Source organism: Paecilomyces variotii (genome assembly GCF_004022145.1).
Source record: "Paecilomyces variotii strain CBS 101075 chromosome Unknown C8Q69scaffold_17, whole genome shotgun sequence".
NCBI lineage: Eukaryota > Fungi > Ascomycota > Eurotiomycetes > Eurotiales > Thermoascaceae > Paecilomyces > Paecilomyces variotii.
Window position 1 is genome coordinate 294,202 of NW_021167156.1, and position 20,309 is coordinate 314,510.

General features: G+C 49.2%; 3 protein-coding genes across 3 annotated transcripts; 2 read left to right on the forward strand and 1 right to left on the reverse strand.

The window, feature by feature from the left end:
* Nucleotides 1-357: 357 nt before the first annotated feature.
* On the reverse strand, nucleotides 358-1,922 carry C8Q69DRAFT_481717 (hypothetical protein). The gene is made up of 3 exons (XM_028631612.1): nucleotides 1,468-1,922; nucleotides 550-1,397; nucleotides 358-461 (listed from the first exon to the last, which is right to left on the reverse strand). The coding sequence occupies exons 1-2, from the start codon at nucleotides 1,772-1,774 to the stop codon at nucleotides 610-612; spliced, it is 1,095 nt and encodes a 364-aa protein (XP_028481406.1). The 5' UTR covers nucleotides 1,775-1,922; the 3' UTR covers nucleotides 358-461; nucleotides 550-609.
* A 7,479-nt stretch (nucleotides 1,923-9,401) lies between these two features.
* On the forward strand, nucleotides 9,402-11,832 carry C8Q69DRAFT_409043 (putative polysaccharide synthase Cps1; the record flags this gene model as incomplete). Its single annotated transcript, XM_028628228.1, has 4 exons — nucleotides 9,402-9,439; nucleotides 9,564-10,433; nucleotides 10,707-10,998; nucleotides 11,716-11,832. The coding sequence occupies 4 exons, from the start codon at nucleotides 9,402-9,404 to the stop codon at nucleotides 11,830-11,832; spliced, it is 1,317 nt and encodes a 438-aa protein (XP_028481407.1).
* Nucleotides 11,833-17,088: 5,256 nt separating this feature from the next.
* C8Q69DRAFT_122148 (putative membrane bound cation transporter) lies at nucleotides 17,089-20,255 on the forward strand. The gene is made up of 2 exons (XM_028625222.1): nucleotides 17,089-17,109; nucleotides 17,191-20,255. The coding sequence occupies exon 2, from the start codon at nucleotides 17,477-17,479 to the stop codon at nucleotides 19,832-19,834; it is 2,358 nt and encodes a 785-aa protein (XP_028481408.1). The 5' UTR covers nucleotides 17,089-17,109; nucleotides 17,191-17,476; the 3' UTR covers nucleotides 19,835-20,255.
* Nucleotides 20,256-20,309: the final 54 nt, after the last annotated feature.

Consider the following 20,309-nt stretch of genomic DNA (forward strand, 5'->3'; position numbering starts at 1 on the left):
ATGAAGACATCGTCCGCTTTGCGCTCCTCAAATGCCAATCGCGAATGCCCACGGGAAGTTGGGGGGGAATAGTTAGTACTCTAGCTCAGTGGCTCAGCTTCTCCTGGGCCGAGCGTCTATTCAGCGAACACCGTTCGTCAACTCTCGACGGTAATTGAGGCTTTCGCGAGCTTGAGCAGACTGAGCCGTCCATTGAGGAGAACCGCGTGGCGTCTGTGCTCTCCTAGACGAACCAGAGCAAAGGGGCATGAGGCACGGGCGGGGATCAGCGAGAGCAATGTGAGTATCCAGAGTGGCAACGAGAATTCATCTTTCTGATGACGATCCCCCGCGGGCCGCAAGACGTCACAGCGGCCAAATGGCGGATAATGGGTTTGTTCGCAATAATAATACTAGTAAGGAGTATACAACAGCAGTTCGTTCTTCTCCATACGGTGGAATTTCGTCATCGCTTCGACGAGGTACCGGACATTCCGAGATCTAACTCTATACGTGCTATATATATGGTACGCTGAAGAAAATCGGATAGATAACAAGAATAATATACAGTTTATCAGTTCCGGGCCCACCAGCGCTGCCAGCGTTGAAGAGCACGCTCCCGAAACCATTTCAGCGACTCTCCCCGCTGACCAGGAGCACAACGCTGCCCAGCTGCCTCTTCAGATCTTCCTTTTCCACGTCGTGCGTATCTTCGACCTCTCCCCACATGTCCGTTTGCCATCTTACCTCGAGGCTGGATGCTTCGGCTGCCTCCTCGATGCCAAACCGTTTCTGTCCGGACCGTTGTAGGTGGCGGAAGTTTTCGCTCCATTCCACTACCAGTCGGACAGCAACCAGTAAACTCTTGCCCGCCAGAACAGCTCTTTCCAGAGCAGCCAAGTCATAGGCATGCAGGTTTGCGATCCATGCCCGGATCACATCCTTTGTTACCTGAGGTTGAGATGTCGGCAGGATGCTGTCAGCATCCACGTTGGGCTTGATATCGATCCCCGGCCAGAGCTTGGCACTGAGGAAGCCGATGATTTCCTGCGCGACTCTCTCCTGCATCTGTCGAAGCGTCTCCTTGCCCTCCTCTTGCTCTAGAGCCGCCTCCGGGCCATCCTTCTTGGGCACCCAGCACAGAATTGTATCCGTATCAAGATAACGCATGACCGTCCTCAGCACGTCTTCTCTCGTAGTTCGCTGGCCCTCTCTATCCTCTCTGACGATATCTTCTGCCCGAGCAACCAACGACGTGATCGGTATCAAGTGCTGTTTGAGGGCCTGCTGGGCCGAGGTCAATAGATCCCATTCCAACGCAATCGCATGCGCCAAGTGAGGCTTCGTAAAAGGAACGGTCAAAGTTGTCTTTGCCGGCGTTCGTACAGGGCGGGTATCGAGGAGAACCTGGTAACCATCTAGTATAGGATTAGACCCGCGACTCTCTAGAAATCCATGGAAAATTCTAACGCTGGCCACAAAACATACCTTCGATCTTTCTAACGTTCACGTCCTTCCAAAAACGTTTCTTCAGAGCACTAGACGCCTTCGAGGGCTGTGGCTGTTCCACTTTTTCCGTGCCTACCGTCTCTGCATCCTTCTGTTTCCGCCTTTCTGCTTGCTCTGCTAAGTCTGCCGCGGGTTCTGGGGCTTTGGGAGGAGGTCCATGTGCTGTGATGGGGTGTGCGACAGCGAATCTTGACGGCGAAGAATGGAAGTAACGGCATGAGCTTCGAGGTGTGAAGTAGATTCGCGATGGACGGAGCAACGAGGAGGCTCTGGCGAGTTCTTTCATGGCGGGCTTCTCAACGGCCAATGCAGGCCTTAGTAGTGTCCAAAAATGCAATAATCAGGGAGTAGAGATTTGTGAGGACGTATTTCGTTGGCGGGCGTGTCGTCGGCCCAGATTGACGATGTTGTATTGATTAAAGATGTTCGTTCCTTGGCCGGAGCTCGAGTACGTAGTTTGCCGCCAAGCACACAGACCACCGCGGTGGCTCTACTTGAGCTTTGCAATTACTCGCTGGATGCAGCACAGAATGCTAAGTCAACATAATATTATTTCTACTATCCCACAAAAGAAGGCCCAGTAGAGAGGTGATGATTCTATCTGTCAGGCTTGTCTTTGATTTTATGCTCGATAAATATAAATATTAGATGACGCCAATACTTGGCATTTTAGAATTCCCTACTATGTACTTACGAAGTCACGTGCCGCATGACTATCACGCATCCTTGACATTACAGATCCAAATCAAAGGTAAGCTTACTATACAAAAGCCCGTATGGCCCCAGTGGCTAGAATATCTCGCTCGTGAGCGCTTTATAGGATCATGAAAAGATCCCTTGTTCGACTCAAAGTGTGGGCTTTTCTCGATGCTTTCACTAAGGAAGTATCTAGACTAGTCAGATATATTTAGATCTAGTCGCTCTCGAGAGTCGAGAATTTATAATACCGAACAGACTGGCAATTTAAATGAATAGCACGGGGACTATTAACTATTTTGTTACGCGAATTCCCATATATACATTCGGTGCTTCCCGGGACTCAATGGTGATATAGCCGCGCTAGATAAAGGTATTTATATCCGCATTCTGAATGTAAATAAATAACTATAGCTGCAACTAGGACTCAGTTACCCTCTCGGGGGAAGGATTCTCTGCTTAGATCCATTCACTAATTATAGGCAGTTACTCACCTTTCTGATCCAAATACAGAAATACCATACCTTCTAAAGTATAATAGAATGAACTATATTCTCTTTATACTGGGCGAATAGTGTTTTATTCCCGTCTCTCTCGTTCTTATTTCTCAGCCATCACCTACTGGGCGGCATAGCCAAGTGATTAACGCTATGGCACGTACGAGGAGGAGCAAAGGAGAGGTCGTGAAACCGAAACTGAATCATACCTGAATTTAGAATCAGGGAGTGAGTTCAAGGAGAATAAAATAATCTTTTACTTACGCAGCAAGCTAAGTAAGTTAAGCGGTTTATAGAGAAGATAAACAACGGAAGATCTAAATCCTCTATCTGGTCTATTCTCTCGCTTTGAACGACACTGAGTGCTATCCTAGGGTATATTCCTAGGGGGTGACTATTCTCGTGGCTCGAAACGGAGTACTCTGATTCGATGATCTCTTACTGTACAACAAAAAAAGAAACTCTTCGATTTTACTGCGGACAAAAAAAAAGAGTTATTCTGCGCCTATCTACATAAACTCTTTTTTACCATGATAGTTTCAAGAATATAGAAACTACAGTTAATGCGATTAATATTACAGAATAAGTGGTACCAAAAGATATTACCTATTACTTACCTTCAATAAAACCGAAAGTCCCTGTTTATGCACTCTAGTTATGACCCCGCCACATTTATGAGACTTGCAAGATACGCATATCGTCGTCTATGCGTACATTCTACATTCTCGAGTAGCTTCAAGAATGTGTGACTGATTGATTGCAAGGATAATTACCCCTGGTTCGAGACCGTACAGAAAGATAATCGATGCAGTAAACTAGACATATGTATATACAGTATATATTGGAAAGCGCAAACGCGCAAACTACGTGTGTATATATACTGGGTAGAAATTTCATGTATGTATGTACATGTAGTTACAATATAATCGTATAGATCTATAATTATCATTAAACAAAGAACTACAAGCAACTAGACTCCCGTCCAAAATTTAAGTTTCTCTTCATCTTTCACCGAAGGAAAGAAAGGATACGACGTGCATCTAAGCCGTGTGTCTGGACCCGTTTCGATCCTGATCGTTGCCAGATTCAGATTCAGAAACTTTCGGAACTTTTGTAATCCTGCAGCAACTGAATCGTGCATAAGCAGGAAGAAAAAAAAAAAAAGAACTTTTCTCTCTCCTGATCAATCCCTGGAGATCTGAGGATGGAGGGGTACCGGCGTTTAGTGTCTGTACTTACTACTAGATAGGTAAAAGGGAACCTGGGGGTGGCCCTGTTGGATCATCACTGTGGATTTGCATAAAAATGAGTACGGGCTAGCTGCATCGCTTAAGAGATTTTTAGCGGAGTAAGTAGAGGCGACACAGCAGGGCTAGCAGGGATCTGGTGGAAATTATGCAACGAGAAGGCGTTCGGTTAGATGGCCGGCCATTTGTACTCTAGCACAAGATGCGAGCAAGCCGTTGGGCGTTGGACGAACCTCTTTGCACAGGGCGCCTCAGGGCCTGCTTATGCAAGACTAGATATAGACTGTTGGACTAGTAGTCGAGCGGCAGTTATGATTCTAATTAAGCAACCACACACAAGAGCCTCCCGCATATTGCTGGGCAGGTATAGAATTCCACCGTTGGACAATGGCTCTGCCACGTAGGGAGAGGCCCTTTGACTCGTCAGAGATCGACAATGACGATATATCGTATCATTTAAAGGGGGGGAGAAAAGACGAGATAAATTGTCATTTAACATTTCCATCTTTGCTTTTTTTTTTTCTTTTCTTTTCCCTCACCATGTTGACTACGATCTGGACCCGCATCCAGTAGGAAGCAACCCACATCCAGGCCAGACTCAAATCGATTGACAGCGGCAGCTACGGCCCGCTGTCAGGTCACCATCGTGCAGACACTATTTGGTTTTAGTTTCATGTCGAGTGATGCAAGGTGGTCGAGAGCTCGTCGCAAGACGTGTGTATAACTATAGCCCCAAGGCCGTTGCTCTGAACGGTATCCCTCCACGAGGAGAGCTGCAGCTGGGATCGATATTGGACACAATGATCTACTAGGCGATACTCCCCGACAAAGCAATAGTTTCTTTGCTGGGGGTGAATATCAATCCAGGAGAGACGGAGTAACTAGTTAATCAAATTACAAGTCGGGATGGACAGCCGAGGGTACTTCGTGGACCACATGCAAGAAAAGGGAGACACCCTAGGTACGTGTTGGCTAGCATCACTAAATAATCGAATCGAGTGGACAGACAGCCCGGTTGGAAACAGGAGAGCTCTCGAACGTCACGCTCACTGGGACATTGGCGACTGGCTGACCTGACAGCGCTGCATCCAAACGATTGCCGAGGACGCGACACGCTAAGGCCAAGGGCTGTTCCGCTGTTGTACCTCACAGCCTGCACCACGACCGAACAAGCAGCAGCTCATTGCCGGTGCACCCAGTTGATTCGAGACTAGTGGCCCTCCGCCAGCTCCATCCACCACCGGATGAGCAATAGCAGGCGCTTCGTACTAATCACTTCATAATATTATTTTATTACCTGCAGATGCTTTCAACGGACTGAGTTTGGAAGAATCCCCCGGAAGGCCCCGCCTCTCGAGCAGGAGAAAGGTGGAAACCGCGGCAGAGAAGGGACTGAGTGGTCGGAATCTCCGGTTGGAGAGAGCTGTCTCCAGAGTCAAGTCGAGTATCTAATTAATAGTTAGTGCAGAGTAAGACTAAATCAGATCCGTGCTCCGGTATGTTCCATCTGGGGGACTCGGGTCCGTAGATAGTTTCCTTCTGACTAGAATAATATTGAGGCTAGCACAGAGATAATCATCGGATATCTTCTCGTCGTCGTAGTAGTAGTACTCCGTACTCCGTAGTAGTAGTAGTAGTTAATAGTAGTAGATAGTAGTATCCTACCCCTGAAAATCTAGACCGTTGTGCAGCTCGGAATTCCTCGAGTTTCACCAAGCGCAACGACACCATTGCACGGACCAAAGGGACAATTGCTCAGCGACAGTTAGTGAGTAATAATCCATTAATTATTATTACTCTAAACGACGGAGGAGGTAAAGAGGGTGAACTTACCGTGCTTGGTTCTCCGCAAGAGCACGAGCACGAGCTCCTCAAGCGCCCGGTTTATCGTATTGGCGCGCGTTGCAGGTTGTGCGGAGTAATTAGTGGCTTGAGTAAGTTGCGTTCGGTCGGAGCTCAGACCTGCGAGCGCATCCTCCGGCTCTGCCGTTAGCGCGACTCCAGCCCACTTCGGCAGCCATTATCGCCATACAAAGCATGTTATCCTCTCCAGTCTCACGGCTTCTTACCGGATCATCCTCAGCAGACGCCCATTCATGTCAGCTTGTTTGGTTCTGTCCCCGTCGCAAGATCGTAATCTCGACCGTCCGTCTGCTGCAGGCCGTCAATCAGTCTTTTTTCTTTGCTTTCGAGACTGGATACCTGAGAATAATACAGTTAGAGAGAGAGGGAGACAGAGAGATTGAGAGAGAACGAGACAGAGAGACGATACCTAGTTAGCTAATTAGTTAATTGTCATCCCGAAGAGCCCCCCCTGTCTGACGGCGCTCTGCAGGGACCTCTTGGTTATCCAAGCTCCTGCTGAGCCGTTGGACGGCACTGACAGACGAACCACGGGCCAAGTTAATAATAACAATCATCCTAACAATCATCTGCGGTTGGTGGTGAATAAAATAACCGCAAATTGGCAGTCAGAGCGAGTTGCTGTCCACTTCTCTCGTTAATTACGGCCCGTCCAGCTAACCTTGAATTTATTATTTGTAAAGCACGAACGGGTCCATCTCATCTTTGCTCGATCCAGCATCCGTTTCCAATTTCTTCTCCCCTGGCCCAGTCCAGTTAGTTATGGTAAAGCCCCGAACAAGCCCACTACGCAATCTAACCGCTCCTCGGCCCCACTGCAGGCTTGCACTCTTCCGATATCCTCTAGGCAGTGATTGTACTAACTAATAACGAACCAACCAATTAATTCATTAACTGATGATTACTACCTACTCTCCAGACAGCAGCAGAAAATAGTAGTTATTACCTCCCTCGTCTATCATGGTAATAATTTAATTACCAGATTGTCGTCGAGTCGAGCGCGAACTAGCCGCCGGCCGAGTCAGGTAAGTCTTGAATTGAATTGACAAATCCGCGTCTTCGATGACTATCTATCGATCATCCGTAGCACGATCCACTGTCCTGCTGGTACGCTCGTCGTACTATATCGTATTATTGTGTAACTCTCTCTAATTAGTGTGACCATCTGGCCAAACGTAAGCGGGTGTTTTTGTTTTCATTGCGTGTTGCTTCTCCATGTGTGGAGTACTGAGTAGTAGTAAGTACGTAACTGCTAGCAGTAATATACCAGCAGTTCTTATTATTCTTATTATCCTTCTTATTATCAACAGCACCTCTTTCATCGGAAGTCCCCCCGGTACTAGCAAGTCGTCTTGGTGGGCATCGACGAGACTAGACTATAGAGGATCCTGAGGATCAATCACGATTACGTGTAAGGCCGTATTTGCTGACCATTGAGTCCTGGAGGATGGCGGCGAGGGTGACATCTTGTGACTCTGATATCATATATTTAGAAATATGCGATCTCAGCTGCCGCGACGCCATGCAGCCCCAATAGACGCGAGTAAACCTTTGTGATTTCCTTTCAGGATCGCATACAGACTCAATGGCTGTCTGCGGCAACTGTTCCTCTGGCCATTCGTATCCAGTCGACTTCCCAATGGCGACAGGAAGCTCGATCGAGCAAAAGAGAAGAGAGCATCCATCCAGACACCGGATGACGCCAGCAAGGCACACGGGACCTGATGTTGATCAGACCCCGCTAGTTCGAGAAACGAACGCACATGCTGCTGGTTGCCCAGGGTTCTTCCGGGGGTGTCGCTAGACTATAGAGTATTACTGCTTGCTCTTTGGCTGGCAGACGCACCCTCTTTTGTTCCCTGTCCGCTTGACGCAAGCGCTAGGGATGGACTAGGAGTTGGGAAGGGGGCTCGACCTGGACGACCAGTTGGAGCAAAAGCGTCATAGGAACAGAAAAATAAAGAAAGCCATCGATCGCATCGCCATTATATTATTATTATTATTGTGTCGCTTGGAGGTGATCAATTCCTGCAGGAATGACAGAGCACGTGCACTGGAGTATTTTGTCTCGTGTGTAATTTCAGCCATGGGGCTTGCTAAAGAGGCAACATGCTCTATTAGAGTAGATTAATTTATTTATTTAATTAATTAGTAGTAATAGTAATGGTAGTAGTAGTAGTAGTAGTAGTAGTGGTGGTGGTATAGAGACATACAGACAGCTTCTCACCATCAATTTCTTTAACTATTCTTTCTATCCAATTCCGATTACCACTCTCATCATAAAATTACATTGTACATGTATATACATACAACATGGCAGAAACAGAAACAGCAATACGGTACAATTCCCGGATCTGATTTGATTGATGTTCTTCCTTCCTCTCCTTTTCTTCCTTCTCCCATCATCTGTTATTTTATTTTTTTTTTCTTTCTTATCATTTCCCATGGCCCACGAGCACAACCAAACCAGTAACTGCAGCGTATCTGGTCGAGTGCATCAGCTCCACCGGTGCCGATGAATTACTTGTTCGGTGGTAAGCAACGGCCTCCACTCGACAAACCTCGACGCGATCGCCTTGGCTTACCCTTTCCCGCTCCGGGTGATGTACACTGTATGGACCGTGCCTAGAATTTCATTAATTGAGGTTGTTGTATCACCAAAAAAAAAAAAATAATAGTACTGCCCCTCCCCCAGCACGGAAAGAAGACCAACCATCCACACCCCCCGGCCCCGGCCCCATCCTTGTCATGTCCAAATCGCAGCATCGACCACCCTCGACCCCCTCCACGCTATCTGGCCCCGGGACTAGTCAACATCTTCGCCATCTAGATCGGCCCGGGATGCGCGAATGGGAAAAATACAGCTGCACGCCTCTCAAAACGACAATCTCCAAAACTGGACCCGTTAGCTCTTTTGGCCGTACTAGAGTTACTATACTGAACTGACTATCTGGTTCCGGATCATGCTCTGACCTCCCCCCGGCCACCGTTTTGGGCTCGTGCTTTTCTAGATTAGCTAGCCATAGCTTGTCCTGTACTTTTTCAGTTGGCTACAAATAAAACTCAATGCTTCACGGACTCTCCCCGTCTTGGTCGTCGTAGTAGTTTTTAGAAACCTCTCTCACTCTCTCTCCATTCCCCGGTTTCTTCCCTTTTCTCTTTTCTTCCCTCTCTCTCTCTCTTCCTCTCTTTCTTTCTCATTCTCTCATCTTGAGAAAGAAACAACAAAAAGAGATCAAGCCGTGGCTGGCTTTCTCTATCTCTCACACATCTCTCAATCTATCTCCTCCAGAATCCGGGAGAGATTCATTCGCTTTGTTCTTCTGATCTCTGATCTCTGATCAAACGGGTTCCACTGGCTATTTTCTTTCATAACGGAGATTTCATTCACTGGTTTCAATCCGCTCCTTCTGGTACGGTGGCGAATCTTTTTTGGACTTGCTGGCTGTGTGACCATTTCCCCTCAATGGTCCTATTTATTGCGGTCTCTGCTCATCCCCTCTACCTGGAGCTGCCTCACTTCTGAAAGTTTCTGGAGGAGCAGCTCTTTCCCTTTTCCCTTGGACCATTGCATCCAGACGGATTAAGAGAGATACAGATCACCATCATCATGGGGTTCCCTTTTATGCGGGCCTTTATAGCCCTCTTGTGAGTACTTACTTCTTCTTTCCCCCCGCATTTGGACCAATCTAGAAACAGCAATTGCGTCAAATTTGGTCCAGGTCCATTGGGACTGAATTGATCATATGGTGCTGATCGATGTCCTCTACAGTTTCTACCGTTACTTCAGACTCGTGGTCAATTTGTTCGCGTTCTGGACCTTCAAGCCAATCCAACCGCCAGAGAACCCGACCTTAACCTCCCAAGATGTTTCCGTCATCATCCCCACACTTGAAGGCTGCGGAGATGAGCTGTTCGAGACGATTCGCACGATCCTGGCAAACGAGCCTTTCGAACTGCTTCTGGTGACCATCGAGGCGAACCGCAAGAAGGCGGAGAGGATGCTGGCGACGATGCCCGCGTCCAAATCTCGAATTCGTCTGTTTACTGTGACCCATCCCAACAAACGGCGCCAGATGACAGCAGCCATCCCGGAGGTCCGCACAGCCATCACCATCTTCGCGGACGACGACGTGAGCTGGCCACCACACTTGCTGCGCTGGATCCTGGCGCCGTTTGACAAGGACGAGAAGTATGGAGGGGTTGCTACATGCCAGAGACTGCGGCGCGTTCCCTTTACTTGGAGCGCTCAATATGTCTGGAATTTCCTGGGAGCTCTCTACCTGGAACGGCGCAACTTCGACTGTGCGGCCACCACGCATATAGATGGAGGTGTCCCGTGCCTGTCCGGACGAACCGTCGCATACCGCAGCAAGATCCTCCAGGACGTGGGCTTTACGCACGCATTCACCAATGAGGGCTGGTGGTTTGGCAAGTATCAGCTGAACGCGGACGACGACAACTTCATAACGCGGTGGATGGTGTCTCACGGCTGGGAGACGTACATCCAGTACCACCCGGAGGCTGAGGTCCAGACGACGCTGGAGGATAACCCGAAGTTCCTGAAACAATGCGCGCGGTGGTCACGGAGCAATTGGAGGAGCAATCTCACGAGCATGTTTGATGAAAAGCATATCTGGTAGTAAGTAATAGTGCCTGGATCTCCTGTTTTTCCGTGTCCCAGCTGGCTGCACGAGCCAATGACAGGCTCATCGAGCCATTCCTGGGCCTGCTCGTCTGATCGGCCCTTTGCGTCCTCACTCACTGGTGGTGTTGGTCTTGCAATCGATGACCGGGTCACGGCAAGCGGGTCAGCGCCATCGCCGAGTGGAGATAGCCCAATCTGGCAAGACACATGAACTAAACAGAAGTATCTTATAAGCCGCAACGCTAACATTAGGGGTCTGTGTTACAGTCGCCAGCCGTGGAGCACCTACGCCGTCCATCTGACGACGCTGTCCCCCCCGGCGCTCTTGGGTGACATGGCTCTCGTCTTCCTCTGCCATAAAGCCACCGAGCTCTGGGACCACGAATCGCATCTCCTGGCCATGCAGCTGCTGGCGGCTTGGATGTTCACCAGCAAGTTCATCAAGCTGTTTGGACACTGGACCCGATATCCCATCGATTTCCTCCTGCTGCCCGTCTCCATCCTGTTCGGCTATTTCCATGGCGGCATCAAGATGTACGCCGTCTTAACTCTCTCGGTGGTAAGTGAAGCCTGAGATCTTGACCTTTTGAACCTTGTCCCCGTGGTCTCTCGGGCAAATTACACTTAGCTGTGAGCTTAAGGCCCTCCGCGCCCCGGCTAGAGACTCCAAGCGTGTACTCTAGGCGCTGAGCAGTTGTGGCCTAGGCCCAGCACTTGGCATCTGTCGGTTCGCCAGTGTTGTCGCTCGCCCCCGACCTTAGGGTCTTAGGCACAACCCCCCTCCCTATCCACTTGCCTCTTCCTATTCTCTTCTCCTCGTGCCCCAGTTTCCCCCCACCGTTGTCGTTGCTCTCTTAGGCGGCCTCTCTTACTCAGAAGAGCCCGCTGTCTCTCGTTTCATTTACCTTCCGTGTGTTGTCCCGTGGTTCTTCCCATTTCGGGCGCTCCGGTCTGGACTGCGGGAAGTTTGGTCGCAGCGCGGTGCTATCTTTGGCCATACTACATACTTCATTATTGCTGGCTCTGTCTCTTCACCTTATTTGGGGATATCGGATGTTGCCGCAAGAGAGGCGAAAAACAAAAAAGAGAGACCTTCACATTGCTATGTTGTCTCAGACGCCTTCGTTGCCTCCGATGATTGAGGCACGAGGTTCTCCGATGGCAATGGCAACTCGTTTTCCGTTTTCCCACCCCCAGGCCACCTCATTGTTTTGCCCGGCTTAAAGCAACTGATCTACATTTTATTGTTTGAGCTAACGAATCTTTGTCACTGCAGACTGCATGGGGAAGCCGTGCAGGTGCCGATGCGAATGACGCAGAACGTATGAGAAAGCGGACAGACATCGAACGCGAAAAGGTCGCCGCTACGATGTGGTCGCCCCATAAGCTGTGACCACAACAACATACATCCCGTTCCGGTTTCTAGCCGTTTTTTATCCTTTCGACCAACCTCCTCCACATGTCAACCCGGTGTTGACCCTGGTCTCTCCTGCCAGTCACAGATGACAAAAAATCATCCTCACACCTCTCTTCATTGAGGCTTGCCTCAACAATTCCTTGCACTACAAGATGGCTGCATACAAAACAGAAAAGAAAATATGGACAGTTGAAATGACCCACGCCTGCATGATAACGGGGTGGCTGGCTCAGAAATTTTGACCCCACCTATGGTTTACGACAAATTGTTTTCCTTTTTGAAGCCTGATACGAAAGCCTCGCTGTTTTCTCAATACCATACCTGTGTACTACCAGATCCTGCGCTTGCGTGTATTTTCAAGGGTGATCAAATCCGGTTCTCATGCTTAGTTTTAGTTCTTTTTTTTTTTCTTTCTTTTTTTTTACTCTTGGCTTGACTTCACGACATGAATGCGATTTCATGCTTCGTGTAATTTCTTTCTGGTTTGGTTCTGGCTGGAAAAGCAATTACTTTTCTTTTCTTTCTTCTTTTTTTTCTAAATGAGGGGGGGAACTTATTCTGCTGGATATTTGAGAGAACCCCCTGTTTCCTCTTGGTCCTCTTTTTTCTTCTTCTTCTTCTTCATTTCTCGAAAAGTGTTCTTTCGGCCTTTTTTCGACGATTCCTTTCTAATAAAATTCAGGGATGACGGAACTGAATAATCAGAACAAATCAGCTTACTAATTAATGGATGATGCTTTGAGGAGCAGCGAAACTGAAACGGAAAACTAACTGGTGGGGAGGGTCAAAAAAATAATTAAAACAAATCGAGGAGAGAAATTGATTCCTTTCGTTTTTTTCTTGTTTCATTTTTTCTTTCTTGGAAGCTTCAAGTGTAAAATTATGAAGGATTTGAAATTTTATTTCATATCTTGATTTCTATTCGAATTCGAAATGTTATCTTGTTGTAGATTCGTAATAGCCCGCATGGTAAGTATGTATATGACATATACATTCACATATACATACCTACGCGTAGGTTAGGAAGGAACTACATACTAGTTAGTTACATCTGATCTATTGCTTTGTTGTCTGGTTGGATAGTTAGGTAGGTAGTTGGTCTATTGGCTCGAATAGAGAAAAAGCAAAAACAAAGGTAATATCATAACTAATATAATATCATTTTTCTTTTTTTTCATGGCACATTATCATATCATATCATACCATATCATAAATCTCATATCTTGCCGCGTCCTATCTATAACATAGGATAAATGAGTAAAAAAAAAGTAAGCGGCAAGCATAATAGAAGTGAACCAAATCAAACCAAACCAAATTAATGAAGCCTCTCGTGCTTATACACGATTGTGGTCCATCCTTCACAGCATGATTTGTTCATGTTGTGATTGCACCAGCAGCATTTGACGCTTCTTGAATTTGAGTTCGGGATTGAGTTCGAGCGCTGGTTGAGGGGGACTAGGGGGGATGTGGAGCTGGTTCGCTGAGATGAAGGTCTGCTGCTGTTGTTGTTGTTGCTGTGGTGGTGATAGTGGTCCGGAAGAGCGAGGGTGGCGTATATTTTGGAGGGGATGTCGTGCCAGAATTTGCAGTGGCAGCATATAACGAAGATTTTGGCGAGGGATTTTGGAGATTGTTGCAGAGCGGTTGTTTTCTTGTTATTGTGGTTGCTGCTGCTCGTGCCGTTGCTGGTGATCATGGCTGTTGTTGGAGACGGGGTAATGTTGGACTGCTCTTTAGGGGACGATGATGATGGATTGCTGGCTGTGGTGATGCTGGGAACATGATCATCGCTCTTATTCCGGGTTGGGACGGATGGGACGTGATTTGCAGCGATGGCAGGGGATGCGCGTCCCAGGGACTCTGCGGTCGAGAAGTTTTCGTGTGCGGTGTTGTAGCCGTCGGAGACGCTGTCTACGGAGGAACGACGTGATGGTTGTTTGGCTAGGTCATTGGAAGAGACGCTCCGGGTCGGGGAATCGGGTTGTTTGTCCTCTTCCAGCTCTGAAATGGACTCGTATTGTGTAGAGTGTACGGATCTCTGGCTGGTGGTGTCTGACATCGCTCCAGATGATTGGCCATGACGGTCAGAACGTCCCAGAGTGAGAGCACTGTTGGGATGGAGAAATGAAGCTGGACGGGCCGAATTATTTTCTGGCTCTCCGGATGGATTCGACCTTGAACTTTGTATGCTCGCCAGCACGGCCTCTTTGGAGAGTACAGGTATCGACGGGTCTGCGGTTTTAGCATCCTTTGAACTGCTTGATGGGACAATGTCGCTGCGTCTTCGAGCCTCGACCGTCTTCTTGTCCCCGAGGCCAAGACGTAGCGAAAGTCTACGAGCGAAACCTGGCCTTGACCGCTGAGACTCATCTGTAGGTGCTGTATCTGCAGGAGAATTGTTCGAGGTGCTTTGCTTCTCATCGTTGGACTGAGAAGGAGCCGTTTTGGGATCTTCAAGGGATCCTGGATCAGGCTTATCTGGGTTAGTTACCACCAATGTAGATGAACCAGGCTTTCTTTGGCGACTGGTATTGGCGGCAGATGTTTGAGGTGCAGGGGCCTTGGGCTGTTCCTTTGTTGAAGATGAGCGTGTTGACGTTCCAGAGAATATGGCACTGGCAGGACGATCGACTCTTTGGGCATTGGTACGTTGTGACTGAGCACCGTCGTTATTAGCCCCTTGAGAAATATTTGATCGTCTGACTGCTCCTCCCATAGACACGCTGGCATTGGCCGCAGATTGAGAATCTTTCGAAGAGCCAGAAAGATGTTCCGTTTTGATAATGGGTGAGTCCGTCTTGGAGGTGCGGTCTTTCGTTTGCAAAGCAGTAGCAGAGGAGCAGTCGATATCTTTTGACTTCCCCCTGGTCTCTGCTTTTGACACGCTGTAATCAGAGCCATTGATCTGGGACCTGGCGGACTTATTGCTATCACTAGAAAGAGGACGGCGTTCAAGAGAGCTTGGATTAGGGGAGCTGCTTGATTCTCCAGCAACTGGAGATGACTGCGCAGTGCTTCGTAAATCCGCATACTTGGCTGTAGCATGAAGAGATCGCTTGGAGGGCTCCTCTGACCGAGAGCTGGCGAAAGCGCGTCGGTAGCTGAAAGCCAAGTCCTTCGACATTGTCGGTCCAAACCGTTCAGCCCAGGTTCCTGACAATGGAGGCATCGAGGACGGATCCCCCTTTGCATTTTCTGAAGCCAGGGTCGCCTCAATCGAATCCACCACTGGCTCGTTCCCGTGATTACTGCCGGGTCTGTGAGAAGAGCTCGAAAAAGAGGCACGGGAAGAGCCTGTGCGCCGATGGAATATAGGTCCAGCAGACGACTCTCGCGATGTCCCTGCATTTACACTTGAGGCTCGACTCGAATTCGCCAGTGGCTGTCTCTTGATTAGGCGACGAGACGAAGATCTTCCCTCTCGCCTCTCCTGAGCCTCCTCCAGTTGCTTTAGGCGTTTTGCGAATACCTTTTGATCCCTTTCCAGCTGCTTCTGGTCCCTCTCCATGCGTTTTTTCTCCTTCCGTTGCTTCTTGCGCTGCTCTGCGGAATCCCAAGACGGGGAAACGCAGATATCGTCCGTATCAGATCGGCGGGCTGTCTCAGCTGGCTGTTCTGGCCTCTCCGGCTTCTTGTCGTTCAGCGTTGGAGGTCCAAGTGGCCAATTTGGGTCATTTTCTGCTGGAGTAGCCTGCTGATTCTGTTGCTTCTGCTGCGCATCCTGTGACTTTCCATTTTGTGACTCTGGCCGCAAGTCACCGTTCTCTTTTCGACTAGAGAACGGACTCCTGCTTAAACTTAGCCTGCGACCTTTGCCTGCATTGGCGATATCCGACCCCGAAACTGGTCGAGACTGCATATGTGTAGATGCGCGAGTTGGTGCCATGGGAGAAGGGTCGCGCTTTACCTTGGAGAAAAGTTAGCATGATTATATTTTCAGAAAACGGTACACAGAAAAGAAAATAAACTCACTCCGTCATCTTTATGATTGACACTCAGGAACCGATGTACTTGCTGCGAGAACGAGAGCCTCCGCTGGCGCGGGGGAGCTTCCACCAGCATCATAACGCGGAAATGCCAAACCTGACAGGATCCCGACGCTCGACAGATTGATGTTGGCAACGCTTTGTCTCGGGTACGACGACCGTCTTAGTGTCGCGAGGCTGGGACCGTGGCTGGGAGGCTTGCCAGGCCACAGGGAGCGGGCAGAGGCAGAAATGCAAGTAAGCAAGCTAGTACCAGGCTCGAAATCCGACTCGCATACAGCATAGGGAATGCTTGAAGCTAAAGGAGTGAACAAGTGCTTGATGCGGGGTAAAAGATGGACCAGGCCGATGAGATCCAGTGAAGCAAGACAGGCATTAATTAGTATTGGCGAACAGAAGATCAAAGAAAAGAACCGGCTAGATTCACAGCCTGATGACTGCCTCAGGAGATGGGAGATGGTGTGCTGCTATTTGTATCAGTCTATTGGCCACATGAGCGAAGTGGCCTTGAACGAGCGACAGTGTTGAATATCTCGTTGAGGAGTCCAAATCCCCCGAACGGGGTACTTAGAGTTGGTTGTATAGTTAGTTAGAACAGAACAGGGGAGAATCAGAGATACGCAGAAAAGACAGAAAAGACAGCAGTCAAGAGGCGAGAAAAACCAAAGAAAAGAAAAGAAAAGAACAGATGAGACAAGCGTGGTGCTAGTTGGTGTATATTAATATTAGCCATGCAGGTCCATCGCCCCTCTCCCTTGCATCGAGATTCTTGCCCGTCAAAATGATCTATCTGTAATTCTGGATTAGTTCGGGACAACCATTGGATCTGCTGCCGCGTGGCTGTCGACGAACTGGAAGTAGTATGTACAATACAAATACATACAAAGCAACAAGTAATTAATCACTTTACACTGCAGTCTGTCTGTTCTGGTAGCTAGCTTGCTGCTTCTGCTATTTATTTTCAATTTTCAATTTTTTTTTGTGCTTGGAGAAGGTTGTTATTGATTATCATTATTATCTTATTATCTTATCATGGTTAAATGGAGAACATTCTGAATTAATCGTACTAGGACATTCCGCAGAAGTGGATAAACTAGGGACCTGTCTGTTTGTCAGATTGGGCTAATTAATTAGTTATTACTTTACTCTGCTCTGCTTTACTCTAGTATCTACAGTGATTGTATCTAGTTGACTATTATTCCAGACTGTCTGACTCTGTGGCTTGCCCAACGCTATCGATGCGGCTATCCGGACTGTCCCATAATACGTCAGTCAGTGATAGCGCGCTCAACGCTACTGGACAGACATTCCCCCAAGTTACAGCTTTCTCGCTGACTTGACTTTCTAGGCAGATTGCTACTTATTTAAATCACTTCCCATCGCTCGCCCGCGGTTCTCCAAAGGCTCAGTGCCCCTTGGACACCCTCCCCTCCTATCTATCTATCTATCTATCGATCGACCTATCTATCATCGTTCTCGTCGTCTCTTCACTTGCAGTCCATCCAACAGCATCTGAGAACTATCCAGCTATCCAGTTATCGGTTTGCCACTATCCTAAGCAGTCATCATCTTCCCGATCTGGAAAGCGTGCTGATTGCTGACATCGCCAACCTGTCGTCCTGGGTCATTGCTCGATGAACGAATCCTCCGACGAACCTCCTTTACACCGTCTCCGTGGATGGGTCCGGATTAAAGCATATGTTTCCAACCTCAACCCTTTTGGAGCTGGTGGTCATCGGCATGAGAGACACGATCCGACGATCCTGCCCATAGAGAACCGTTCTGCTGTTTCCTCCAACGGCCATCAACATGAACCGCACCTGCATCATGACTCCGCGGTCGAGCCCAAGCCCGACGGGTCTGCGTCTGCCTCTCAGCAGCCATCGGCCCAGGATACGACGGAGCAGACGAGATGCCCGTCGTCCTCATCTTCCCTGGGACCCGAGCAGACGAACATGCACGATGGAGAAAAAGCTCCCCCCGTAGGGGAGTCGTCGAAACCCAACGTCTTTTTCCGTATCTATGCAACTTGCAAGACAATCATCCTGTCCAGCTGGATTAACTGGCTGCTCCTGTGCGTCCCTCCTGGCATTGCCCTCGGAGCGCTCCATCGGAACATGGGCGACCAGAGTCCTGTCAGCCCGACGGTAGTATTCGCCATCAATGCGGTCGCTATCATCCCTCTGGCATCCATTCTGGGATATGCAACAGAATGCGTGGCTTCCGAGATGGGAGATACCGTCGGAGCCTTGATGAACGTCACCTTTGGCAACGCAGTCGAGCTGATCATCTTTATCATTGCCCTAGTGGCTAATGAGATCCAGATCGTGCAAGCGTCCCTGTTGGGCTCTATCCTGGCCAACTTGCTCCTCATCATGGGGATGTGTTTCCTGTTTGGCGGTTTACGATTCCGCGAACAGCTCTACAATTCCGCGGTCACCCAGATGAGCGCCTGTCTACTCAGTCTGAGCGTCATGAGTCTCCTCTTGCCGACGGCTTTCCACGCTTCCTTCAGCAACCTGCAGAAGGCAGACCAAGTAGTGCTCAAAGTCAGTCGGGGCACCAGTGTCGTCTTGCTTCTGGTGTATCTTCTCTACTTGCTGTTTCAGCTGAAATCGCATGCTTATATCTATGAGAGTACACCCCAACACAAGATCGATGAGGAGTCTCATCCGGGAGTGTTAGCGGAGATGCTACACACCGACTCGTCCAGTAGCGACCAAGACAGCGATGCCACCTCCGGCTCCCACACGACTGCGAAACGTCTTCGAAGGGCTTTCCGGAAGAAGAGACGCCGCAGTTCCAACACTAGCTCGAATGACACTCATTCGGTGCCATCGTTCGTCCGCTCGTTTTCTTCCAGTGCCCCTACAGTAGAGATCTCGTCCGCCAGTGAGTTTCCCGCCAACCTGCCAGCTCGCGCTACCCCGGGTCCGGACGCGGTGGCCAGCGGTGATGAGGCGGACGCTGAAACGGCGGTCATGGCCGCGCCGCCCTCGTTCTCTGACTTTCGCTCTCGCGATTTTGAGGCGGAGCAGATGAAACCTGGCCACCCAACGGTATCTGTTGCTGATACCAAGCGGAAGGGTCGCCCTTGGCGAAAGAACAAAGAGCGCGAGCGAGCGCAGTCTAGATATGCCAAGAGCGAGACCAGCGCCGATCGACCTGGATCGGAGCCGGTAGTGGATCCCATTGATATCACGAGCGCCAAAGCACCACTCACCTCGTTCAACATCCGCTCTCTCTCTTATCGCCCGCCAGTGCCTCGCGTGTTGGCGTCGACCATCTTTGCTCCAACCCCTCACCCAGTCAATACTAATGTCGATGGTAAGGACACGCGCGATCTCCGGAGAACGACGTCTCTTCCCGACCGTCTGCACGGTCTGCCAGTCCAGAATGCTGTCCCGTTGGCTCAACCGCTTCCACACCTGGTTCCGCCCAAGCGGACTGCGACCAAGGACGACTCTGACGGGAAGCCGGCTCTATCTCGAGCACCTGCTATCGTCCTGCTGCTCGTCACGACCGGGTTGGTTGCGGCTTGCGCCGAGTTCCTGGTCGACTCGATCGACTATCTCGTAGAGAGCACGGGAGTCAGTGAAGCATTTATTGGGCTGATCATCCTCCCCATCGTGGGAAACGCCGCAGAGCATGTCACCGCCGTCACCGTCGCAAGCAAGAATAAGATGGATCTGGCCATTGGGGTAGCCATCGGCAGTAGCATTCAGATCGCCCTGTTTGTGACCCCGGTGGTCGTCTTGCTGGGATGGTGTTTGAACACGGATATGTCTCTGTATTTCAGTCTGTTTGAGACAGTCTCCCTGTTCGGATCGGCCTTCATCGTCAATTATCTGATGTTGGATGGCCGCAGTAACTATCTCGAGGGTGCTCTGCTGATCGCAGCATATGTGATTATTGCTGTCGCAGCATTCTTCTACCCATCTTGCGAGAACCTAAGCTCAGCTAGCGGTCCCCGCGATTTGTCGCAATGCTAACAAGAAGTACACACCATCCGCAGTTGACTGTGGGAGTAGCAGTAATCGGTATGTCGGAGGTAAAGGGAGAATGAGATATTTATTTCGATCAGCCCTGTGGAGGGCTGATCAGGAGGAACTAGGACATCTGAATCCGGCTTGTCAATCGTTAAGAGTTCTTCAGCCGTTCGTTGATATTTATTATTCTTTTACGGTGATATAGCACCAGGCAAAACTGAAGAAACGTGCACTCAAATTGTCGTCTAAGCACCCCGCGTCCCGCCTTCTATAGAAAATCATATTTCCAGATGCGTATTATATCTATTATATCCTACCCACAGCCTGGTGTTCTTCAAACCTCTATATCTGGCAGCTTAGAGAAGACAGCGATCACCAACTAGAGCAATAATATTAAGTATTAATTCTCTACCAGACTACATAGAACGGAACAACGCCGCTGCACCCCGCTGCCAAGGCGCCAAGGCTGCCATGAAAA